This window comes from Stegodyphus dumicola, chromosome 2 (genome assembly GCF_044657685.1).
Source record: "Stegodyphus dumicola isolate Sdum_Otavi_A_Nest chromosome 2, ASM4465768v1".
Classification (NCBI taxonomy): Eukaryota; Metazoa; Arthropoda; class Arachnida; order Araneae; family Eresidae; genus Stegodyphus; species Stegodyphus dumicola.
Window position 1 is genome coordinate 35,902,882 of NC_140769.1, and position 27,902 is coordinate 35,930,783.

Consider the following 27,902-nt stretch of genomic DNA (forward strand, 5'->3'; position numbering starts at 1 on the left):
GTGGGAGAAACAGAGACACAACGGAAGTAGAGAGTAGTTTCTTTGGACCAGACCATGAGTCAGTGACGTCACACGCTCAAAGACTTCTGGTAGGAAAAGTGCGGCTTTGTAGTACAGTGACCTTGATTGTTTTGACGATAATGTCTTCAAAAAAATAGTAATATGGGGTGACAGGATGTACGAAAGGATCAGACTATATTACTAACAATAGCATCTCTTAAATTATTACAATTTCCATGCCTTCCGGACTAAGTTTCGAAGCTCTGATATATGTTCAGGCTGACATGAAAGGTTTGAAATAAAATGACATCCTCTGATTATAGGCAATACATTTCTCCCACCGTACAATAAAATTTTTAGACCAAATAAAACATCTGGCCAAATCTGTTTGGATCCTGTACGTATATCACAACTACTTACGTTTTTCTCAAATCATTTCAGAAATTAAAAGCTAATTCCTATTTTTGCTTTCGCATTTAATCATAAAAGTTAAATTCGTCATCGGACATTTTTCTTATAGAAAAAAAAAAAAAGTAATAATCTAATCCTTTCATTAAAGCGAAGGTTCGTAAAGCCTATTCTTTTCTAACAATTTATTTACAAGATTTTGAATTTTCTTTGGCAATAAATTAATTCATTTTTATTAAACATGAAGAAACAAGTATTTTTAAGTCAGTAATATATTTGCTGTCCTATAAATACAATGCTGACAATCGCCTCTTAGAAACAAGTCAAAAACTGGTAAGAAATATAGAGATATTTACAATTCTTTGAACACAATTTTGAATATTATTTATCTCGTAGAAATGAACAATTATTCTTGCAGCCATTTATTAATTAACTGCTTGGGCATTCCTACATTCTAATGCAAAAAGCACACTCGTGAACTCATTCCGAAAATAAAATATAATTTAAAAAAGTTATTTTACGATAAGTTTTTATATAAAATGGTTATGATAATATACTAAAAGGAGGAAAATAATTTATCATAGTTTAATGAGAATAATATCTATTTACAGAGTTTATTTACAATTTTATATTGCAAATAATAAAAGCGTGGAGCGGCCACGATAAGTTAAAAAAGATAATGGTTTACTCATTTGACAATGCCATTAAATTTATAGATTTCATTATTCCCCCCCAAACAAAAAACGGAAAAAAATCTTTTCAATGAAACTTGTATGGAAATTTGAACTTAATTTCTGGATTCTTGACAAATTCTTTAAAATCGCTTGATTTTTTGAGTATTTAAAGTCTTTTATTTTAAAACTAGAAAGCCCAGCGGTCATACGGAATGACCGCTGTTCTAGATATTATAAATTGTAATTCAAATTATTTGGGCAAAGGTGTCTGCTAATTCAAATTGGATTACCCAGGGCAGGCGGCGAGGACGCGCCTTTGCTTACTGTTCCACGGGGTTTCCCCCCTTCTACTTGCTTAATTGATTAAAGTAGAGTGCAATGACGGAAACCACTGGCGGTACATTTTTTAAGAGCCACCGCTAACTCAATAAGTAAAGGTGATTTAAATAATAAAATGTTAATTCACATGCCAAAGATCTCTTTGTACACAGCATTTCTTGTGTAGATCTTTTCATCATTTTTAAGCTCGCCTTGCAGAAAACCATCAATTATTTTTAATTTTACGTCCTCTCTTTCACGAACTCTTGAACAGGGAACATAAAGTTGACCGTGTCTAAATGCAGGCTCAGGTAAAAAAATGCCAACACTCTTAAGCGTTTGGCCCTGAGACATATTGATGGTCATAACGACGGCAAGTTTTACAGGAAATTGTCTACGTCTCAATTGAAACGGCAACCCTGTGCCGTGGCAACTCATTGGCTAGTACAGTTACGCAAACAACCAATAAACTATCGGCGACAAACAGACACTTAAGCCGCATATAGATATGGGGTGAAGTAACATTATCTCCTCCGAAACTGCTGTCTCCCGGGCTTAGCGAAGCACACCGTTGGATTCAGCAAGTCCCTGTCACGCCATTTTGATCATTCGCGTGTTCTTGGGACTTTAATTAGCCGAGATATTAATGAAAAACTAATTTTCCCCTACGTTTTCCGTATATTTTTCACTTTTTCCTTGGGTTTTCCCTATTAGAGGGATTTGGCTACGTACCAAATTATTTTTTCTCGAATATCTACGGAACTCGCCGAGTTGAAATTCGAGACGCGTATCCTCGGATTCCCAAAAATTCTCCGAATTCACCGATACCGTTCTTATCTTCGTACGACTTTAATCGGCAGAGATATTAATTATAATTTGCGTGCTCATTTTTCCGAGTGGCAACAATAAACTATCGGCGACACACTTTTTAGCCGCTTATTTATATAAAGATTTCAACATCTAAAACGGAACCATATATAAAACTTTGAAACTTTCCCGCGTAATAAAAGAAACTGTTCACTATCTTTTAAACTAAGAGTAATTAACAAAAAGTATATAAAAATCTAAATGCTCTCATATTTTATATTACGCCCAAAGGGGAGCTTTATCATTTACGCATACATACACCGAAAGCATTTGGTCTAACGTCTTTTTGAGCCAAAAATATTGAAAAACTGCATATCTTTAGAATTTCCGATAGACAGTCTCGTGCGCTGGAGATAAAATTATTTTATTCCGCACAGTGTGTTACTAGTGCTCGTTTGAAGTCTTGCAGTTTTTTAATTAAATATTCGTTAAAGTTTAAAATGTATGAAGTACATTATAAATCAAACTCGTAATTCAAGATTCAGGCTCTCAGGTGCCCATATTCGTGTGGAGGACTACATTATTCGGAATTCGATGACTCTAGCTATCGTTGTTCTTCACAATGCGAGAAACATACACACATTCATGCAGATTTTTCATTGTTTAATTTCTTTAAATATAATACGAGGAGATAACATTTAGTGGCAACAATTTGCAAAGTGTCACACCCGTTTATAGCGATTCGACGCATTTCTAAAATTAAAGAAATGCTGCTTTAATTTACTTCTTTTTTTTTTTTTTTTTTTTTTTTTTTTTTTTTCTGCGTCTTTTTGCCACGAGGTTCACTGAGTCCAGAATTTATGTAAATTTGGTGGCAAGCAGTTTTACTATAGTTTAGATATTTACATATAGAAATATGAGAGTTTGGCCTGCGGTTCGCGAGTTGAACAAAAAGTCTGTTAGCAATGTTAAATGCTGGTCTTGTTTGGAGTTTTCTGAAATAAAGTTAGATCCTCATTTGGTAAGTGCGTGCATTTTTAAATTCTGATTACACAAACAGTCGTTTATGTAATCTTGTTGACTAGTCAAATTAGATAAGAACTGTTGCATTTATAATCATAGATAAAGTAAGCTTTGAGTTTTCAACCAGGTGCAGGTTGGGTGATAAATTTATGTTTTTATATCTTTAATTCAACCATTCAGAAGTGGACAGGTATAATAAACTCAAAATCTTTTAACTGCGTGTCTTTTTCTTTGATAGTTGAATATTCTAGTAGTCAAAATTCACCTCACAGAACAAAAGTAATACCTTATTGTTATTGTATTAGCCTAGCTCAGTACTTAGAACCCACAGCAGTTGTTAAAAATGATTCGAAACTGTACTGTACTACGATCTAATGCACCAAGTAAGTAAATTCAATTGGCCGAATGCCACAAGGCTTGATGCAGGATTACAAAAAGGCTGTTAGGTTTTAATAAAGCTAAATAGAATGAGATATGTTCGCACTGTTTTGTGGTTTATTAAAATAAGTCACAGAATACACTACTTCAAAGAAATGAATATCTTAACCACAATTTAACCATGACTTATGTATTTGCTTATATTTAAATTTAATGCTCTAAATCACAAAAAAAATTGGAATGTTTTATTTGCAAGCGTACCAAAGGAATAATAAAACTAATACTGGCAAGCTAAGATATTACACGGGAGCTAGAAGTGTCACTATTCAATATCTCTTCGCAAATGTTCTTTACCATCTTGAGTATGGGACTATATAGTTTGTGGAAAAAGGTTTCGACATCTGCCGTGCAAATATCTTCAACATTCTTTTCAAAACATGTCACGATGCTCTCCAATTTCCTGCAAAATAAAAGATAGATGTAAATAGTCACTTAGGAACTCAAAGTAATTAAAATATATTTACCCGTGATAGATCGAATTAAACTTTGACTATCGAAAGTCTCATATTACACATTACAAATGCTCTACGTGAAATTCTTTTGTTACGTAGCACCCACCCAATCTTCAGTCGAGATTAACAAATGACAATACGGTCTTCATCTAGACTCCAAATTCATAAGAAATCGATTTTTGGCACATATTTTTTAAAATTGCTGTTGAGAGTGATATAATAAATATATATCTTCTTACGTAGCTATTGCCATCGGAAAATGGTAAATTCCAAATATCAGGTCGTCGCATCAGTCATGTCGTATATGCTTGTGTAGTTTGAAATGGATATCTGTTAAATGATAAACGGATATCATATGGAACATCTTGTATTATTCCATAAAAAACTTAGATATTTAAATTTAAATTTCATGTATCATGGGTAAATGCGAATAAGTACTTTGCTTAAATCGTTGAAACCGGATAATTCCTTTCGACTTAGGCTTTTATCTTAAAGGATGAAGTCAAAGGTTGGAAGATTTTGAACAAAATCTACCGATCTTGAGGGTGCTCAGACGCAGGTACCTCTTTTTCAAGAGCAGAATTATTTTTGCTGTTGAAGAAGAGGAATCTGTGTTTGATCGCTCTTGCAATCGTAAACGTTTTGTTTAAAATTTACGCCAGAGACAGGTTGCTGCTGTATTTAATTTTTTTTTAGACTGGCGTGTTTCTCTTTCAATTTGTGACAGACAGATTTTAAACGAAATATGGTACAGACATAATTTGCTCTAACAAAAAAAATATACCTTACAACAGTCATGGATGGAACACAATTTAAGTTTGTTCATAAATAAAAATGAAATATCAGTTTAGAAAAATGTTGCTGATGTAATACATTAACTGGCGAGCCTTTCATGCAAACTGTAGTGAAAAGTATTGAACAACACAAAAAAGAGAGAGCTTGCTCGCAGAATTTTACAGGATTCGTGCTTCAAAAAACACTGTCACGTTAATTATTGGCTCATAGCCAACTCATAATATTATTTCCATAAATTAAAAAGGAAAATATCTGATATGGGCAACACATGACTTCCTTATACGGCATGTTAAATTATACATATTTTTTCCTGCGCTTCATTTAAACATATTTCCTCGAATTTTATTACAAATATAGTATATCTCATTCAATTAGTTCAACTCTCACTTCCCGGCAAGGCAAAAATATACAGAAACTCAAACTATTTTCGCAATTACAACACTTCCTTTACTTCGTACAAGACAGTAAACAATTAGTCTTTACACAGGGCTATTCGTAACTTTTCAAAACCTTTCTGAAACTTTCCAGAACAAATGACCTCATACCTTTTTAAAATCTCCATAATAAAAATTATGCAATTGCTAATAAATTTTATTTAACGGAACTAAAGACCAAATTATCATTTTTTTTTTTCGTTAAGGGCTTAATGTGTTCACCTTTGCTGATGCGATAATTTATTTCTTCAAAGCACGTGCTAGTGTATCATGATCGATTAAATCCTCCGTGTTATCGCGAAGATCCTCGGGGTTCATGAGAAGCGCAGGCAAAAACACAATACCCTTGACGAATCCCTCGCAAGCAAAAATCACATTGGATTAAATACGAAAAATGGGATGGTTGGCGTATTTACAAAATTTTTTTTTCCTTCTGTGTCTTATATTCTTCTCAGTGGCAAATGTTCATTGAGATACCATTGCAAGTGTCTCGGTAATGGTTTCTGTGGTAACAAACCGGAAAATTGTCCTGTTGAAAAAAGTAATCATCACACATTTTATTCATTTGTGACCTCAGCAAGATTTCTAACATCTCCAGCTAAATTCTTCAGTGGCACTTAAACGTTATTCGAATCAGCAAAGCTGAAAACATTAAACATTACTGAAATACGCGTAAAGATCTAAATGAATTTATATCTGTTTCAGAATAATGAATCTGATATAGGTTGGACAGTTTATTTGGCATGAATTTTAAAAATATTTCACGGATGTATGATCAACCCTATATTTAAAAAATTTAAAGCATTATTTTTAACAGCCAGCTATAAATTCGCACAAAACATGTAGATTGCTTGATTTGATCATATATGCCCTTGGACATTTTAGACGACGAAGAAGGTATATTTTGTTTCCAGGCGTATTCTTGAGTTCGAAAACTGGAAATAAGTTATTAGTTAAAAAAATAAGATTTAAGCCTTCGTTTTGGCTGACTATACTGCTAGTTTAAAAATCTAAAATTCCCTCGAGTTATTTTATGTGACAGTTATCTCTGCAGTGTAATAAAAATCACACAGATGCTGGCCCAACAGACTTTTAATACCAGTGCATGAAAGATGGTAAACCACTAATTTATTACTGAATTCGTATCGTCAAGGAAAATGAGCTGCTGAAGCATGTACATCAAGCTGGTCTCTTCTTAAAGCGAATGCTGGATAGAAAGGTATGAACCAGTTCCGGCTTCGACGGGTTAAATTTGCTGATAAGAATGTTAACGATCTTGAACTCAAAGCAGAAGCTCGTATATGAAAACGAGCAAGCACTGGTGGATAAAAATACGTTTCCAGCCTCCCTTAAACGGTATGGAGATTCGAGATACCAGCTATCGTATCCTTGGGTCCGGTTTCAAATCCTGATAGTTTAGACGTTTACAAGTGATACTCCTCTTGGAAAGTTTAGTGACAGGGAAAGAGTCGTGGGAAACCTTGGATCGCTCCTGGTAGATTCTGCTTCAAACTTGAGACGGGGCTAGGTAAACCAGTTTTTCTTTCACTGAATCACGAATGTTGCTAGACCAGTAGCTAATTTTTCATTTGAAGTCAGTCTCCTACTTTCTTTCTGCCACGTCATCTACGCAACCACGTCATGGACCATCATAACATTATAGATACATCAAGATATGATGTCATTATCCGTGACGTGGTTACTACGTTATGGACTCATCAAGAACAGCACAATGCTCTAATATATTTATTATGATACTGTCTTCGAGGCAGTCATGCATATAATAGCCTGCTGCGATCAGTAGAAATTATTGCTATCGTTTACTGCTATCGTTTCATGAAAAATATTATTGTTGCGTCCAGAAGAAATACTGTTGTATACGATAAGGACATCTTAAAAATTCTGCTATGGGAGATAGGGCTTCGGCACAAGAACTTTTTATCATAACCTGTGACCACTTAAGACACATCTGTAAACATAGTACTTCAACGATAAAGTGCCCAAGGCCCACGCCAACGACAGACGCACTCCTGCAATAAAATTCGTGGACTTGTTCTGATGATAGTGTCATACAGGTGAGATACATGACAGCACAGGGATCAGTCTCAAATACGAAACGAACTTCCTGAACCACTGGAAGAATTCAACAAAATGCTGTCAATGCTTTACGTGTCATGGGAGAGTTTCATCCAAGAAAATTATATTTTTTGTCAGTGATACATGAAGCGTGCGTTCCGTTACGAATCACTGGAATCAAACCTAACCATTAATACTGATAGTTACAAGCAAACCTTTCTGTGAATGAGCAAAGGAATTTGAAAATTTCCATTGACTAGCAAAGGATTAACTTGAATTAAGAAAGAAAAGAAAATTTCATTTCAGTATTTACAGTTTATTGGTTAATGTTTCTAAAATAGAGAAGTATACGATTATTAAAACATTTTAACTCAAATATAATTGTATAATGATTTATTTTTCCTTATTGATCTTTGATGCAGATTAAGAATTTTCAGTTTTAAGATGCACTTAATGAATGTTAGAATACATTCCTTTATTGACAGAAATAAGTAGGAAATGTTTGTCTCATATCTAAATATATCAAATTAATATGAAAGGTAATATTTTATATTTCATAGACATGCTACTTTCTGAACTGACCTGCATGCATCCTTCGTAAATTCTTTCACCTTTTCTGGATCTTTGACCATTTCGTCATTTATGTCTTTAAAAAGAGATGCTGCGCAGTTCACAGATGTGTCTATGGTTCTTTGGAAACAAGGAAAAAGCTCGATGAACTCTAGCAAAAGAATATATATATATATATATATTTATCTACACTGAAATCTGCAATGATCATTCGGGAAAATGAAGTTCAAAATTCAATAATGTACATTAATGTATATTATCTTTTGCATGACAACATCTGAACACCATATTTATAGTCAATATTTGTTTTATAGTAAATTAAAATTGCTATAATAAAAGATCCACTTTTTTGCATATCTATATTTAAGGAGAAAAAAATACATATTTAATGAGATCACCAAGGCCTGAATTTATGTTGAATATGTCTCTTTTCTTTCATGTCTCATTTTAGGAGTAGAACAGTACCATCAGCCATTCTTTAACCAGTCTAGATTTCCTATAAATCGCATAGAATTTAATAAATGATATGCTATCTTGGAAGTGTAATTCAATTATTTCTGAGATTTAACTGTTTTCATTAATTCATTGTACTTATATTCATTTTCGATTTCCTTTAACAGCGTAAGCAGCTGTGTATTCTGTTTTAATATTAAGGTTTGATATAAAATACATTTACACTAAATATAAAATACAGTCATTTGATAAGATTACTTTATTAATGGCAAATGAACTGTACTTAAATAACAAAAATGAACCATAAGGTATTACAAAGTAGTTGTCTGTTTGCACTAACAAGCAAAACTATCGCACTTTCCGATGATAATCGTCACGACACTTTTAGGGTAATCAGACACTAAAATTCTGATTAAAATAGTAAGTACAGCATGCGACATTTCGCAATAGTCTGTAACTTCCAGAACAAGGCGAATAATATGCTGTGAGCACCAAAATATTTGCCGCCACGTACTGGCAAAGATATTGCATTTGTTAATTGTGAGGTCTTTGTGCAATAAGATGCATTCCTGATAGATGCCATGCTTTTCATATGGCATGTACTGGTCATGCACAAGTACTCATAGAAAACATGGACCTAATATACGTTAAGTAGTCCTTTATATAGGAGCTATTTACCCTATCGGAGCAACAAAAATCCTTATCAGCAGTTGTACGAAAATGCAAAATATTACCGAGCAAAGTGCAATGGTGAGCTACAGTTAAGGATGAGGCAGAGAAATTGGCAGAAAAGCTGAACAAGGCAACAGAACGGAGCGAAAGACCAATTAAGAAACAGGCATTAGGAGCAATTAGAACCGATACAGTAGGGCAGCACAGTTCCATGAGGTTGGAGAGCATTCGAAAAGGCAGGAACAGATATCCCATCGTTCAGCAGTGGTTGTCCACGAGCATCAACGACTGCGGATGATCTGTATATTGTCCTACAGGAGAGATACCCAGCAAACAGTGAGGCAATAGCAAGGCGCATGCAACAGACTACTGGACGTTCGATGTCATGTTTCACAGTGGCCATGAAGCAGTCATATTCTGTATACACGACGACCAGTATGGTGTGTGCCACAGACGTCGGTTTCTGTCGTCTTCTAAGAGACGTCGGTTTCTGTCGTCTTCTAAGAGACGTCGGTTTCTGTGGAGCCGAGAACACGAGAACATAACAGAAGTGGACATAAGAGGACACAGTAGGAGTGGGGGCAAGTGTTCTTTATGCATGAGAGTCAATTTAGTCTGAAGAGCGATTTTGGACCTATACACACCAGGAGAGAGAAGAGAATACGCAATCACCCCTCGAATATCATCGAAAGGGATTGTTTTGGAGGTACCAGAATCACATTTGAATTGCTATAGTGCTTTTTAGCCGTACTGACTTTCACATCTTCCAAGAAAGTTCAGTCAGTGGTGTGCGCTATTGTACCTGGGTTCTCTTGCTTCACGAGCGTCTGTTTAGAGGTCCTGACTGCCTCTCCATGGACAACAACGCTACAGCTCATCTTACAGTAGCTATCAGGGAGCTCTTAGAGAGTGAAGATGTTCAAGGCATGGATCGGTCTGCAAGGTTATTGGTCTTAAATCTCATAGAACATGTGAGGACATTTGAAAGCACGTTACCAGACGCCAGAAACAATTCCGCAGCCGAAATTGGCGCTACCAAAGGAATGGGGAGTGATATTTCAACAGCTCCTTGGCCCTCAGCATGAACAGACATTGTAATCCCTGTATCCCAGTCAAGGTAACAGTATATATGTAAAATGGACGTACTTGTAAGATATCACATTGGGGTTAGAGTGACACAAGCGCAAAAAAAAGCAGTTTCCCTGTCAACACAAATCAAATTACCTCGCTTTTGGTTTAGGCTTCTGTGTACTTTCATTTGGAATACAGTGTATGCAAGAGCTAGGATTTAGGAGAGAGACAATGACAATCATTATAACCAAATTAGTATTACCATCATTTTTATCAGGACATTATATTTAGGGTTCCTGTGTCTTTCTGCCAAATATCGAATATCAAGACCAGGCTGTTGTGAAAGGCTTAAGACAATATGCTTGCTTATACGACAATATGCTTTGATTATTTGTTCATTCAGACATTACTTTTTACTCTATCGTACTGTGTGCACAATCCAAAGAAACTGCAAAACTACTTGAAAAAGATACGCTCATTCACAGTTAAAATTATGATTTTCTGAAATTATTGTGTAAAATAGATCCTGGATAATATTTTCACATTTTCCGTAAAAGCTAAAATACTCTTCAGATGTTTCTCGTCAACCAAAAATGAGCATTAATATTGATTTAGGTCTTTAATAAAGCGAGATGGCATATAGCGGAGGATAACTGCATGAAACAAATGAGAGACTATTGACTTGCATGTAATCTGAACGTATGTAATTTCAAGAGAAAATGATTCACTTGTAAACTAATTTAAATTTCAAATTAAAGATCATTATTGTATTTTCCATACTTAAAATACCACTTTCGGCAATGTGAGACAGGCATGGTTTGATCTTAATCCCTTACTTATAGTATTTAATTTATGAACGGAGGTCATCAAAAATAAGGCTTTTTCTTCTTAAACTTTTAACGTTAAATTCTGGAGAAGATACGCCTGTAAAAGAATAATCCTTATTCTGGCAGAAGAATTTCTACATTTATTGTTCTTTTATAGAAAGTTTACTATTACAAAAAGTTCGCTTTTAAGGCACTGAAAACTTCCTGTCTTGTTCAGTCTTCGTTTGCAAATAACCTGAAACCTGAGTTTACATTCCCGTGTACAGGATATCTATGCATACGGAAAGGTATCCAAACTTTGAGTCCGCTAAAAGTCTGGGTCTACAGCGGCTTTGCAATCTATAAGGAACAGTCAGACACGAAATTTTACGAAATATCAAAAGTACGTAATCTATTTACAATATATCTCCATGCATTTATTTATAAATATGTTATGGCTTCTAGCTTAGATTTTATTATTATTATTATTATTATTATGCGCTCTACCCTTAGGCACTACGCGAAAAGGCAGGGATACCCCGTGAAGGTCTTTTTAAGGAAAACTGGACCGTATCCCCATTATTCATGGGAAAAAACATGAAAAAGCTCATGTAACCAGCCCGTTCACCGGGACTCGAACCCCACACCGAACTACCAGTATTCAGCGGCTTTTATTGCTCGGCCGCTAGTGTGCCTAAATTAAGGTATTAGCATATATAAGGTTGTGGGCTTCACAGGTAAAGTAAGTTAGCAAACTTCATCCTAGCATGAAATTAGGTACTCTGTCAGAAATATGCAGAAGAAAGGACACTTATCCACTTTTTAGACGTTCAATCTGAGAAGTAACATATATTAATAGGAGAATCAACAGGCGGTACTGAGTGTCTATCCGTTCCTGCTCACCTAGCTCAAATGGCTAATATTTATTAACCAGTTATTTTATTATTTTTGCCTTTATTAACAGTTGTATTTTCGTCTGCTCAGCCCGGAACACAAATAAATAATTACATTAATACAGAATTCGCTGACTATCTCGATAGTGTTTTTTTTTTTTCCTCAGCTTCTGAATTTTCTTAAATTCTGTTACAACTTTCAAAGCCCTATTTAGTAACGTTTGCTGAGGGTCTGAGCCGAAATCTGTAGAAGTGGTTTGTTTTGTTAAGTCTAATATTTTTAATACTTAAATTCTGTGCCTGTTAATCAGCCAAGTAGCAAAGACTTTTCTTTTGTAACACAAGCTGTATAAATTGTTAGGGTGAAGAAATAATAAAAAATTTAATTTTAATTTTATTTATTTATTTATTTTTTTTTTTTTATTTTTTTTTTTTTTTTTTTTTTTGTTTTTTGTTTTGTGTGTGTGTGTGTGTGTTCAATGATTCTTCATTGGAAGAACAAGACAGGGCGGAGATTGCCTGACACAGATCCAGGGTTAACATTTATATAAGTAAGTTTCTTTACAAATTTTGTTCCTGAAAATGGTACCAACTGGCATGAACTTCAGTGCAGGTAATAAGGCAAAATGAGAAGTAAAATATAGTTACTTAGTTAATCAAAAAACAGAAAACTTTCGAATTTCAGGCATTACTGACAGAAGCTATACATTATTATTATTATTATATCACAATTGTTATATTCTGTTAGAAATTCTGTAGCATCATTAGAATAAATTTTATTTCTGTAGCAGGGCCTTTCCTAGGCCATCGGCTGCCCTGCGTACTTTCCTAAGATTGCTGAACCCCAAATTAAAAAAAAAAAAAAATGCTCATTGATTAATAAAATTTTTATTTCATGCTCACTAAGTACTTACATATAACAAATTGCATAAAAAGTACTTACATATGACAAGTATTTAAAATGAATTTAATGAATTTAAAATATTTAGGCTGTGGTATCGCAAGAGTGCAGTCGCCCCTGATTTTCGCCCCCCGCGTACTTTTACGCACTGCACCCCCCTAGGAATGGCCCTGTTCTGTAGTACCGTAGAGTTGTTACCATGCTTTCATAAGATTGTAGTACTGTCACAATACTTATGTATTATTGTTTTACAACAGTTCTCTATCCAGTTATTCTCTATCTCTATTAAATATTGATAGAAGTGTAGACATATTTACATTAAACGTGGTGAAGTAAAAGTTATCACACCGAATTAAATGCATTCAGTCTTTTTCATACACATTTTATTAGTACGGAAAACTTGAAAGGATTTTAATTTTTAATCATAGCTTTAATACTCTTTCACTTCTGGCACTTCATTTTATACCCAATATACTCTTTGGCATTCAAGTCATGCAGCTATGTTAATCCACTTCATTTTTCGCGGTCCACTATTCGAATCCGTTTGAGCCAATAAACGGTCTTAATATGATTACCGTAAATACAATGCTAAAGTGGGAAAAAATGTGATTTGTTATTACAATATGTTAATATATTACTTAACTTAATGTAATTGTATAAATCGACTACTGTGTCAAAATTATGAAACAGTGGTAGAATTATTTGCCCCCTCCCAACCAGTATAGTGGTTAGCGACACAGACGGCCGTACCGAAGGGTCCGGCTTGAATCCCAAAGGAGGCATGGATGTTTGTAAACGTATATTGTCTGTACTGCGTGGGGGAACTCTAAATATGCATCGAGCAGAAAATTCTCTCAAAAAAATTGGTGGCAGGGAAAGAGGGGTGGGAGACTCTCGAACCCCCCCTCGAATATACTTCCTCAAAATGGGGGGGGGGGACTGAGCAAAGTCGTACTGTCACTTGTATGGTGCTCGAGGCTATTGCCAATGACAGGCGCAATCTTGCACTCCTTGCCAGGATGAATTTCGTGGGCTCGTTCTGACATTATTGTGAAATACGTCACAAGAGCAACAAACAATCAGAGCAGAATTGTTTGGAACCCGAACTACAAAGTCTGTCTTTATTAAAATTAAGTTTTGTAATTGCTGTCATAGATCCATAAAAGAACATTTTCGTACTAAATCTAGTTACCTAGTTTTCTGCTGCGTTAAGGTAATTATCGAAAGCTCGCAAAGAAAAGCACAATATAATGTTTTGCGGGAATATTAAAACACAACTTATATTTTAACTGAAGCACTCTAAAATTTTAGCTAAAATATCATTGTACGGAAGCAGCCTAAAGTATTTGGAGTATATAATATAGTTTCATTTCAATCCTGCATAAGTATTCAACTCATGCGAATCGATAATTGAACATAAGTCAGTAGTGTAGTAATAGATAATCTAATCGATAACTCAGCTGATGTCAGTAGCAATCCGAATCTGCAATTTAATCGATAACTGTATAAAGTTCTAGTTAAAATAGTGGCCTTGGTAACTAGGATCTTGGGAAAGAGTTTAGCGACTATAAATACTCTTATAACTACAAAGTCCAGGGAAGGGTTAAAATACCCTTTTATCCCACTCACAGAATAATAATACAGATGGCCCTTCTCGGGGTTACAGTAAAGAACCTCCACCTGTGCCTTTACTTAAGATGTGGCTCCTTTGAGGGTTACAGTAAAGCTTCAGAAACTTAGCCGAAGCAGCACAGAAATAAATAACCGAGTTGGAGCATAATTAAACCTCAACAGAGACTACTAATATTTACGTATTGACCTCGGCGGCAGAACTCGCTGTACTGAGAACTTCTGAGCTCTTCTACGGATGTGACTAACTTCCCATCAAGTACTAGTTCTACTTCATTTACATAGACGCGATGCTGAAAACTCATTCTAGCAGAGAGTTGTAGATGGGAAACAAGAATTTAAAGGAAAGGGTTTCAAAATTAAAAATAACTATTACAAAATTCCCTGCAACTGAAGTGATGCTAATTCTCTTGTTTCGTGTAAATTTGCAGTTAATTATAAGACTCCTTCTTTTAATCAAATTTATCCAAACATACAGAACATCAACTCTCCCTTGGCTGAATTTTGCTTCCATAGAACAACAAAGTGGTTCCCATGCATAAAAGAGAAACTTGTGAGTTGAAGCTTAGTGCACATGTAAAGAGAAACAACCTTAGACGTAACACTAATACATAATTTTCAGTAGAATTAGCCTTAAAGGCTTATTTCGAAATTTTAGTCCGCCACTGTGCGTATGTTTCATTACAGGGTTATATCATCGGATTTAGAAACTTACGATTGTTTCGAACAATGACAAAAACTTCGCACGTTTTGCAAATGTTTGAAATACTAGGCTTTTTATTTATCTTATCTATCAAATACCTCGTGCATAATCACTTCTCATAATGCTGCCATTCAGAAAAGTAATAATATTTTTAATTTTTCTTTCGGATATAATCATTCTGTAATAGCTTACTAAGTGGTTTAAAAGCAATAAATACATTTCTTAAACTTTTAACCCTTATTTTATTCCTTACTTGTATAACATAGTACTAATATAAAGTACAAAAGAATAAAATACATTATTGTAACTAATAAAAACCGTTATGCCCTACATTCTAAGACTATGTGTTACGCTTTTGATATAAATTTGCTTTTCCTTTAATTTTATTTAAAATTTCGATTTCTGCAAAAAACAAAATTATATTTTTTAAATTATAAAAAAGTACAAAACGCTTACTTTTATTATTTGCCGAACCTTCTTTACAGATATCCTCGAGAACAGAAATGAATTCCTTTAAATTTGGATCCTCCTTTCTTTGACATGCTTTTTCTGCAGTTTGAACACATTCCACTACTATACGGGCCACTCTGAAAAAACCTTACAGTTAGTTAAAATATATTTCGTATATGGAGTGCAATCTTCTGCATAAATAAAGAAGTGTGATGGTACGTTTGTCTTTCAGAGAAATCTACAGTTTTATTCGGATTTTAATTAAATTTGGCACACTCGACCTTCACAACAAGAGAAAGATCACTGTCTACTTCAGATTTCTCGAAAAACAACCAATAGGATCTGCAGTTTTCATATGAATGTACACTCTTTTGCAAAAAACTCGAAGCACCATGAAGGAAGCGGTTGTTTTTGATGAAACTGAATATTTGTATAGCTCATACACAGATAATAAAATGATTAAAAAATCAAGCTCATAGTACCAATTCACGGCTCACAATCACCCATTAAGTGTTCAAATTAGTAGTTGGTCGAATAGCCCTGGCGGCAATGCATGCTTGAACTCGTCGAAGCAGAGAGCGGTAGAAGTTCCTAATGTCATCCTGCGACACATTCTGCCAGGCATTCATCAGTTGTCGCTCCAGATCTGCGATATTTTGTAGTGCCCGAATCTGGCGGCCTAGCATGTAATGCAACCGGCCGCAGAATAGTATCAACATATCGTTGAGCTGTTAAAGATACACGGAGGATGATTAAAGATGAACTGCTGTCATAAAAAATAGCGCTCCACACCATCACACCAGGGGTTATGGCTGTATTCCTTTGTAAAACAAAGGCTGATTGGGACCGCTGGTCCCGTTCTCTCCAGACAAAACACGGCGGTCATCTGCTTTAAGAGTGAAGCGGGATTCACCACTGAACACAATACGATGCCAGTCTGATCGCAGCCATGATGATCGGCTGCGACACCACTCCAGACGACTCCGCTGATGTTGTGGGGTCAAAGGCAAACGTCTTAAAGGCTTCTGTGAGCGTAATCTCGCCTCAGACAAGCATGGTGATATGGTGGACGGTATCACGGGAGGTATAGACGTGGCTGGTAGTGCGTTGAATATCCGACAATGATACCGTTAGGGCGGTTAGGGGCGAGATAAATTTTCCACCTCTGTTACTTGTTTTATACTTTGCGAAACGCGCGCTAGAAATGCGCTATGATCGCAATTCCTGTTCAAGGCGCACTAGAAACTTTGATCATTTGCATGTTCGATTAATATGTTTTTGCGTACCAAATTTCGTCACGATCGCAAAAGTCCTTCTTGGTGCTTTTATTTTTTTGCAAAAGAGTGTAATTTAACGGACTTTTAATTAAAAACTCAGCGATTTAAAAGCTTCTGTTGCTTTTCTGCAAATTATAAGGTATTTATAATTAAAATTCAATCAGAAAACTCGGCGATAGGAAAGAAGTCTATTGCCACTCGTCAAAACGTAGTATACCTTTCGAATGCCTTTCTTTTAACAAAATGCCTTTCGACTTTAATAAAGCGATTACTGCGATTTAAAAGAAAAGTTTCGCCACTGCTCAGATTAAAATATTTTAAGTGTAATATCGTCTAAGCGGAATCTTTTCATATGGGGAGGCTACTAGGAGTGGAAGAAGGTGAGGGCGCCATCTGTAACACAAACATTTTGCAGCGTATGAGAGAGCTCCCTCAATGTAGGACGCGTTGTCGCAAGCTATTAATGTGTTCCATCAGGTGGTTTGGTGAGCACTTCGAGAAGAACGAATGCAGTCGTGAAAAAAGTTTGCACATCTGATCTTCAAAACAGGAGGAGCGTCTCTGTCTACACAAGATTTCGAAAAACCACATCCATAGGGCTCACACTCTGCGTTTATATTATAACGGTACATTCACGTCACCCATCTGTGTATACATTGCCTATTTTAGGTTCACGTTGCCGTTATTGTTTACTCTTTAGCAGTGGAAGTCATATATGCTAAGGGAGGAATTCTTAATTGTTTTTTACAAAAATAAATATTAATATTTCTACATAGCTTCAATTTTAAAATCCTGTCTCCCAACCATAGTTTCACTTCGCTATTGTTGCGTTCCCACTATCAGTTCTTACTAAAACTGCTAGATTGTACCATGTTCGTTTACTATTGAGAAGAGTGTAAAACTTTCCAGAAGAATGAAAGGTCTTTAAAGCAGAATTTAGGTGTGATTCTCATTAGTGTTCGTGAATAATTCGAAAACGGTGGAGAAATCAACCAAAGTGGATAGTTATTTTCTCCCAAAAAGCCATAACCGATAATAAAGCATGTATCAGTTCTTAGTAAAACCGTTAAATGGCGCGATGTTAATTATCTCTTTAAAAGAGTGTAGAACTTTCTAGACCTTCGTAGAATTTTTAGAGCAGAATTTAAATACGCTGTCTATCAGCTTTTCGCGAATAATTCGAAAAACGTACCTCCATACCTCTAAATGAAATCTCTTCAAATTACATAAATCCTGAGCAGTGCCGGGTACTTCAGCTAGTGATGAATACAGTTCAGTTTCTAGAGTTTTTGACACTTGAATTATTGTTTTCATATGTTCAATATAAGATATCGCACAGCTCAAGTTTCAGATCATGACAGATAACAACTTAAAATTATATTTTTCGAGATAATTACATAAGGATGAAGTAGCTGGGAAAGATGTCTCAAAAAGGTTTCATACATCAGTATCTAATCTGTACATAAAGTACCATTAGAAAACAATCTGGAAATTGGCATTTTAAATACTGAAGCCGTTTTCAAAGTTTTTGATAATTAATTACTGTATTCTCCCGCAATTATACAGGAAGAGACAGAAATATGGTCTGCATTTCATCGCATCAAGAGATAACAGTATTACGACTTAAGATTTCAGGGTGCCAGAAGACAATGAATCAAAATGCATGATTCTAATTTGAAACGCTGTGCACACTTTAAATCTGCACAGCTTTATATGTTTCATGCATCCTGAAATTATAGCTTTGCAAATTTAAATGTAAATATCACATTGTACGCAGAAAGATAACTAAGAAAATTTCAGGATATCATATCGCTGAATAATAATATTTAGCAAAATTCTGCTTTGAATGTTGTAAACATTGTCATGGAAAATTTGTAACTAACTGATTATCAGATAATTAGCATAGGTTAGTCTAGTAATATGAAAATTCATTCAAGACGGACATCTGATTATTTAGGACCAAAAAAAATTGAAGGTTTAAATTAAAATCTCCATTAAATAACCTATTCGTATACGATTATGTCTACTATCAGTAAAAACGTAAAATTTTTATCTCCTTTGTTTATTGCATTTCTTGAACGAACAAAATATTTTGTAGATGAAGAAACGGAAAAGAACATTTCGGACAGATAATGATATTTACATTATTGCTTCTAAAGAAGAAAAATGTGTAGAAAATTGAAAACATTTCTCTCCGGAGAATACTCCAAATTCAACGTTACTTCTTCTAGACACCTGATTTTCTGTCAAAAATCAATATTTTATTGAAAGTCATCTCTCAGACAAAAATATCCACCATCCTAATATTTTCTCTAAAAACTGCATCTCTAATTCAACTTCTTGACATACATGAATTTCAAATTTGAAAAAACGTTTTTAGGAAATATTCTGATGTAATAATTTAATATCTTTCATATCAGTTGTTTCAACGAAACAATACAAGCTATTATAAGCAATCAGCAGTTCTTTCATCAGCTAGCGGCAAGAATACGTGGAAGTATTTGTAATATTTGTAACACCATCTACAGGTACTGACAATCTAGAAATTTGTAATTCGATGCAAATCGCGAAATGCAGCTGGTGTAAAACATATAACTGTTTTGATATCTTTTATTGTGATTTCATCTATGTACTTCATTCAGTTTATGTACATCAGTAAAAGATATCTTTCTAAATAAGTTAATTTCCCCCTCCTTTCGGCATACCTTCGTGGTCTAATTGGAAGCATACTCAACTTGTATTCGAGAGGTCCAGCGAGTCCTGCTGAGGATATTGTTCATTTCTCACTTCTCCTGCTTCAAACAAACCTAATGATTATACATCATATGTACACTTTTTCAAAAAAAAATTAATACTTGAAAGTTGTGGCACCTTCTTTGCAAGGACCGATTGCAAACGTTCCAGTAAATTCCATATTCAGCCCTTATTTTAATTAAACTTCTGAGTATGCTAACTTCTTTCATTATTTTTACTAATTTATTTTCTTAAGCAATTGTATGATAACACAACTAATTTGTCCGTTTAACAAAAGGCATGAAATTTTTGAAAATTTATTACTAGTATAACCTGTGATGACGCATCATACAGATAGCACCATTAGATGTAATATTAATCAAATTATAAAAATAATACATAACTTTTGTAGTTATTACTTTAATAAGAGAACAAAGATTAGCCAAGTGCATATTTGCCGGATAAATAGGGTCATTAGATGTAGTATTAATTTAAAGTATAAAAATAAAATGAAGTTTTTGTTCAAAACTGTTGGGACATATTTGAAAAGCTCTATTTTACATCTATATTAAAAAAAAGTTCACTCTCCAAATACTCACTTGCAAGGATGGCTGTCTTGGCCAAACAAACTTGGGAGCATTAGGCATTGTTGAAATTTTGAAGTAAGACATACGTCTTCTTCACAGAATACAACTCCAAAGAATGCTGAAATAAATAAATTAAATTTATATAAAACAGATCCAAAAATCAATTAGCCATTCAAAATATTTTTTCTTCATTGACTGTTTAAATAAATGTAACATAATCAGCGCAAGAATGCATTTATTAATCTGACTGTTTCTCAAAATACTTATTGTGTTGTCAAAGCCTCCATTCGGGCTTGAACTCAAAATAAGAAATAAGAACTACATTAGAACTAATTAAAAAAGACTTAGCCGAAGCTAACACAAATCTAACGTAGTTGGCCCTTAATTTAAACTAGCCGGTGAATTTCAATAGGCACATAATACGTATATGGCAGAGCGTAACAGCCTCTAGAGAGATTTAGTCCGAAGGCAAACACGCGCTACTCAGGATTCCAAGCTCTCTTTGACGAAGTATGTTGAACCCTCCTTAATTACTATTCTAACTCATTTGCACTCAAAGCGATTCTAAAAATCCCATTCTGGTAGGGAGTTGTAAGAGGAAACAAGAATCGATAGGAAAGCACATCGAAATTAAAACAACTATTATAAAATAAAATATACCTTACAGTGTTAAGTTTCTAATATTAATTTTTCCACTCGATGACGTTTCCCCTTTAGCAGATCATAAATTATCTCAGAATTAATGCTGAATGTTGCAATCATTATTATCAAGTATTATTTTAAGACGTACTAAGAAATTATAGACAGCAAGAAAGCAATATTTGTGTAGAAATCATCAGTGGATGCTGTGGAATGGTGTCTTCTTTTGGGTGATTTAGTACACACCATAGCTTTAAGTAACCCCGTATAACCAAAATTCAAGTATTTCACGACGGGTTATTTTGCGTGCTATTTGTGCTTAAACTGATTGGTCTAACTGGTGGCCTGTGAGCCGCATGTGATCCCCGAAGCAATTTTATCCGGTCTGCTAACACATTTTCCGTAAACTAATTAGCATTATGACAAGAATTTTAAGAAAACGTTAGATTTTAATGGTTTACAGAACCTTAAGAGGGTTACCGGTACCATAAATCCTACTCAAACTATTCGAACCCGATTCTACCATGTGGGATTGTATGCTCGCAGATCTAAAGGTTTGTGTTTCGTTGACACAGGACCACTGTGCTGCCGGCAGAAGGCGGGGCAAATGAGCGTCTCAGGTGGAGATGAAATGAGTGGAGCAACATTATCTTCACACACGAGTCTCGCTTTAGTGTACAACCTGGTAACAGGCGGATTCTTATCTGCAGAGAAGCTGGTACACGGAATACTCCTGCATTTGTGTATGAAAGTGTCTAGTATGGAGGAGGCGTAGTTATGGTCTGGGCCAGTATTTCTGTCAATGGCCGCACCGACTTGCATATAAGGATGAAATCCTGAGACCTATTGTATTTCTTTACGCTGCAGCAATCGGGGAGGAATTCATTCTCACGGATGGTAATGCCAGGCCACATCGTGTTCAGTGAACAATTTCCTTTTCGACGAAGGAATCCTTCGAATGGATCGGCCACCATGTTCCCAGATATGAACCCAATAGAATATATTTTGGGACATTCTAGGGAGGAGGGTTTTAGTCGCTTATCACCTCCAGAAACAATTCAGCAGTCCCTCATTAATTCCACGCCTGGTAGGTGTGCGATACTGTTTTCGATCAGGGGCCCCTTCTACCCTTTATTGAAACTCATTTGTATTCGAGAACACATTTTTGTTATATGGTATAATATGCATAAATTGTGCACTTTTTGTTTACTGACAAATATCGTCAATAAAACATGATTATTCCTTGTTCGTTGTTTCTTTTCTTTTCTCATATCTTACATCACCAATACTTCATACATCAGTCACCTAAACATTTTCTTATTTTTATTTATTTAATTTATTTCCGAAGTCATAATATACCGTAATTGTTCTGAGCAGTGTATATTTGCAAGCAAAGAACAGGTCTTAAGTATTTTGCAAAAACGTAACGGATAATAAATGTAATTTTGTTAAAACTAATATGTACAGAATTTTTCCTTTCATTATACTCGCTACTTTTTAATAATTTTTTAAACTGTGACCGTTTTTCAATTATTAAACGATTTTTATAATTTTTTCAATGATGTTGGATTCCACTGGTTTTGATAAGTAGGAATTTTTTTCAGAGTATCTTTATTATTTTTCTTAAATATTATTTATTTCTGTAATTTTTACAACTTGATAAAAATTACCTCAGTTCTTAAACAGCTTTAAAGAAGTAAGATTGATATAGCGTAGTCTTTAATTTTTCAAAATGATAATTGTAAGCTAAAGGAAACACTTCGTTCATGGCAAAATACGGCATACACCTAACAAAATTAATTTCTAGCTACACCACAGTTTCAGGCCTTCTAAAGAGGTTTGAGAAAAAATCATTTTCGTAACAAGTGACACTTACAGCAAATGTGCAGTCAACTCACCCTCCTTTAACCATACCATTCAACTCTTCTGTATATGTAGATAAAAATAATATCACCAGAAATAATGAAACAAGATGTCAAGCTTAGTTTAGGGATATTTCTAGTGTTCATAAATAACATATATAATATTAGCTCATATGCTTTAATAGGTTTATTTTTTAACACAGAGGAAAAGCAGGGAGCACTCATTCTGTTCTTTATAATTATAAAGCAAATTATTTGTAGACTGGATTGCTCTCATCAAATTTTAACCATCAAGTAAATCGGACTCTTTTTCTTTCATTTTCGGTTATTTCTGTGAAGAAAACTGAGGTACTAGGTCTATCGTATCGTCATATTGAAAGATGAAAGATGTCCATAAATAAAAAATAACATGTACGTTAATTGTATGTGAGTTCGACGTGGATCGTTATATCTTTAGAATCCTGAACTCTCATCATTGCCAGTTTCATAAATGCATTCTTTAAAAAATATACAGTATTATCGCTTGTTGGAAGACGATTAGTTAAAGTCTTTTTTTGTTTTATTCCCACATGCATACTATTGCATTCATTATTATTATGTACATTTCTGGGAGAAAATACCATTGGTGGAATTAAATTAAAACAACATTCGGCATAAAATTCAAAAAACAGAAGATATCAGTGACCATTTTCGTAATAATTGCGTATCTCGTGTAAATGAGGTGAAATTAAATGTCGCAATCAACTTTCTTTCTGAAATATTCTTTGTTTCCGAAAAGAAATGAAAACGTATGTTAAGAACAAAAAAAAGTTTTGAAGCTTGAACGTTTTTGAACCTACTAGCACAAAAGCATGTAGTTCTCTTGGGGGGGGGAACAATAAAAGAAACAACAGAACAGCTATCCTTTTAGCTTAGATTTCTTGATTTTTAAGTGAACAGTTCTGCGCATAATTCCGCTCATCGAACACACCTAATTTATTTAATATTACTTATTAAAAAATAATAGCTATTCTCCAGTTTTAATTGGCTGTTTGTTGCCAAAGTATATGCTTCATGCGCTTAATTTACATTAGTTTTGAAATTTAAGTTTGAAATTCTTTCAGCATATAAACAAAATTTTCAATATGAAAACTTCAGATTGTTGTTTAACAGATTATAATCGGAGAGATTCCATTAAAATTGGAAAATAAAAAATAAATACAAAAAATGAAATAAAAGTACGAAAGTAAAAAAGAAAATTATTTAAAAGAAATCTAATGTGTACACCACATGACTTCCCTGTACGGAACATTAAATTATAGGCATTTTTTCTTGCATTTCATTTAAACTTATTGGATTGAATCAATCTACTTCTTCGATAGCGTATAAACCACAATAGAATAAATGTGCTCTTTAAAATTCACTTTAGTATTTGTTTACCATAGCGACACTCTGGCGCTAGGTTCACTTAACAACGTTACATTTCGTTCATATTATAACTCAGAATGCATATAAATTTATATCATTTGAAGAATTATCTAATCATTGCCACATGCTCTGTTCAAATACTATAATAAAGCTAGAACGATGTATAAAAGAAATTAAGAAAACAAAACAAAAAAGAAACAGTTTTTCGCAGAGGACTGAGTATTTCTCATTCAATTAATTCAGTTCTCGCCTCGCAAAGGCAAAAATACATAAAAACTGAAAATATCTACATTAAAAATTACGAAGTAAATCTTAAACACTTATTTCCTCGAATAAATTCCAGAATGGATTAAACATGATTTAATTCACAATAATAAAAGAAGGCGTTATCTTTGTTGTATCGAAGCTTAGTTTCTCTAGATTGGCAACAAATCCGCTATTTTGTCAAGTTTAAAATGTAAACAAACATGTCCGCCACCGCAAAATTAATTAGGGTTAGCTGCACATAAACAACTTTTAAATTGTTGATACCTCTACAAATATTAGATTCACATTTACTAAAGGCATAAAAACCTGAACCGGAAGATAAGAACAACGTAATTCAATCATTTTTAAAGCAAAAAATGCACAACTTACAAACATATAAGCGTAAAGAAACTGAGTCTCTGAGCCGGTTAACAGAGTGGATACATATATAGTTATATACGTTTGGTGAGGTCGATTGCAACCAAAATACGAGGTGCACATCTACATGTTATAGCAGTCATATATACAAAATTTCAATGTTCTGAGGCTACTCGTTTTTGAGTTATGCGAGATACGTACGTATGTACAGACGCCCCGAAAAATTATCTTCAGAATTCATTTTAAATCAGTTTCATAATTTTTTGGAGGGAAAACAAGTTCTTTATTTTGTCCTTACGTACAGATGTCACGCAAAAAAATTGTTAAATTGCATTCGATAGCGGTCAAAATGAATATTTTCGTTGAAATATGATGCCTAAAAATTTTCGCGATTACAATACTTCCTTTTTACTTCGTACAAGGCAGTAAAAATGGGAAAAAAAGAAAAGTCTGAAAGGGCTCAGAATTTATCGGTAACCCAAAAAGGTTTGTTAAGGTTTTCCTGCGCTCTCGCTGAGCTCGCAGTTTATCAGTCTTCTGTTGCAATCACTCCTGCTAGCCCATTTCTTTTTGTCTTTCTATCTTTAAATATTAAGAATAAATTTCTTCGCACTTAAAAACCATATACAATTCAAAAGCAAAATTGCAAAAATTTTAAAAGCACCATGTGTTTAGAATTCCAAATGAAGTGTTAAGTGGCGGCATATATTTTCTATTTTTTAAATATATTTTCAGTTTATCATATCAATGTACAGTTTTCTTAGTAAGATGGCTTTCAAAACTTTTCTTTTGTCTTTTTAGTATTAAGGTTTCATGTGTTAAATTTATTAATTGAATATCCCGTTCTTCGCACTTACGCTAAATAAAATGCAGTTGAATAGCAAAATAACAAAATATTTAAAAACAGCATATCTTTCTGATGTACAGTCTTGTGCGCTGGAAATAACAAAGTTATATGCCGAGCAATGTTCCCAATGCTCGGTTTCATACCTTTGAATTTGTTGATTTAATTAAAATATGAAATATGAAATTCGAAATTCAAATTCGGCCTTCCAAGTACACATGTTAAGGTGGAGGTCTACGTGACTCAGAATTTGATGTTTCTATGTACAGTCGTCTTTTCACAATGCGAGAAATATATATACATTCAGGCAGATTCTTCATTATTTAATTTCTTTAAAAGTAATACAGGGCGATAATATTTCGTGGCAACAATCTGCAAAGTGGTTGAGACACTTAAAGTGATACGCCACCAAATCCCATTTCGAGAGACTAATAACATATTTGGGCTAATGTCCTTTCAGGCTAAGAATCTTTGTATGCAGTTTTTAGCTTTATACCTGAAATGTCTTTCAAATTAATCAAGGATGACCGACTTACGAATTTAAAAAGTAGTTCCACAGAAATAAAAGATGCAAAACACAAAAATTTATATTTTAAATGAGCTGCTCTCAAAATGGCAAAACCAAGAGAAAACGTCAGAACTCTTATTATATAATTTCATTGTAAATTACCACAGTTTAAAAACTTGTGCATTTATTTAATAAAGAAAAAAAACTTTTATCATTTGACGTTGTATTTATTTCACTCAGTTTAACTTTTGTTTTTGCCAAGACAGGAAATACCGGAAATACAAAATGATTCTTTGAAGTGTGTTATGAAAGATAATATTGTTCATTATGGAATTAATTCCTAAATATTCAAGATTTTTTTGATCTTTTCATGCACTTCTCGCGTTATTTTAGACACGGTTAATTACTCAGATATTGCTCAGCCCGGGTTATAATTTGTTTTAGGAACTATAAACTTCTTATTTTGTCATCTATTGTAACAATGTATCGTAATAAAGAAAAAAAGTTAATTCTTACCAAGGGAAAATGGAATTAACCACTTCATAACTTCAGCGTCCCAATTCTCGTTTTACGAAATGAAATAATAACGATGCACCTTGCGACAGCTTTTTTAGCGGCCGAATAGAATTCAGTAATCGTTACAGCGACATATTATATAAAAGATGCAATCAATAAACTTCGTATCTTTAATAACCTTCGCTATAAAAGATAAGGTACTTATTACTAGCTATTAATCATTCAGCTGAACGCGAAAGTATTTCAATAATAGATTGTAAACAGAAATAAATTAAATAACAAATATAAAACATCTTGCAGATTTTAAGACTTACTAGCGATCTGCGGCCAAAACAAAATATATAAATTCTGTATACACCTGAAAAGCAAATTCGTAAAAATATTTCAGTATGAATAAAATCTGTTCATTCTTTCCAAGCAACAACTAATTCGTAAATAATTTTTTGTTGCCAAACCAGGAAACAAAAAACATTTGACACTTTAAATTAATGCATAGAACGTCTCGATTTAATGTAATATAACAACATTTTTTTTCAATATTAATGAAAGAATTAACGTGGCAATAACATATCGTGTTAATCATCCTAACCCGAAACAAAAAAGTATCCAACAATATCTATATAAGAAATATATGCAGTTGTTTTATTTATTTACATTGATTTTTACTATCAAAGAGAGGTCTGCGGTATGCGGTTACGGTTATATTACTATCTATTTTATAGTAATATGGCAAAGTGCAAATACATGCACCACACTTTAGCATCCCAAATGTTATTTCTGATTCAGAGAAATACTTCTAAATTATAAAACTCTCATTAAGTAAAATGATTTGCGTATTTTTTGTGTTTAAATTAAAATTAAACTATTAACTATATAAAAAATATCTGCATTCTTAATTTATTTTTATTAATTGCATCAAGCTCTGCTAGCTTTTACAAAACATTACAGTACAAAAGTTTATTCGTTTTCTAATCTCTGCAAACGGCCTTCAGTTTTGAAACATTTAAGACATCATAGCAGGTAAAATTCTGCACAATGAGTACATATACAGTGACGAGCCAAAACATGACCATCCCACATTTTAATGAACTCACCTGTATGACGTAGAGAGCACGTAATTAAGTGGGAATGATATTTAATTGCTGCTGGATAACATTCTTGAAATTCTTGAGGAATCATTCTTGATTTTGCTTTTGCGAATGATGGGAAAGGCTGTTGATCCAAGAGAATTTGATAGGGGACATATTTTGATTGCCCTAAAACTCAGAACGAGTATCGCCGAAATTACACTACTGGTATGTTGTTCACTGGTGGAATACCGCATGGGAGTTG

General features: G+C 34.0%; 1 protein-coding gene across 1 annotated transcript; it reads right to left on the reverse strand.

Annotated features, from left to right (window-relative positions):
- Nucleotides 1-3,831: 3,831 nt before the first annotated feature.
- Nucleotides 3,832-26,743, reverse strand: LOC118191194 (uncharacterized). Its single transcript, XM_035361995.2, has 5 exons — nucleotides 26,571-26,743; nucleotides 20,183-20,288; nucleotides 15,580-15,710; nucleotides 8,008-8,146; nucleotides 3,832-4,068 (listed from the first exon to the last, which is right to left on the reverse strand). The coding sequence occupies exons 1-5, from the start codon at nucleotides 26,596-26,598 to the stop codon at nucleotides 3,900-3,902; spliced, it is 573 nt and encodes a 190-aa protein (XP_035217886.1). The 5' UTR covers nucleotides 26,599-26,743; the 3' UTR covers nucleotides 3,832-3,899.
- Between the last annotated feature and the right edge of the window lie 1,159 nt (nucleotides 26,744-27,902).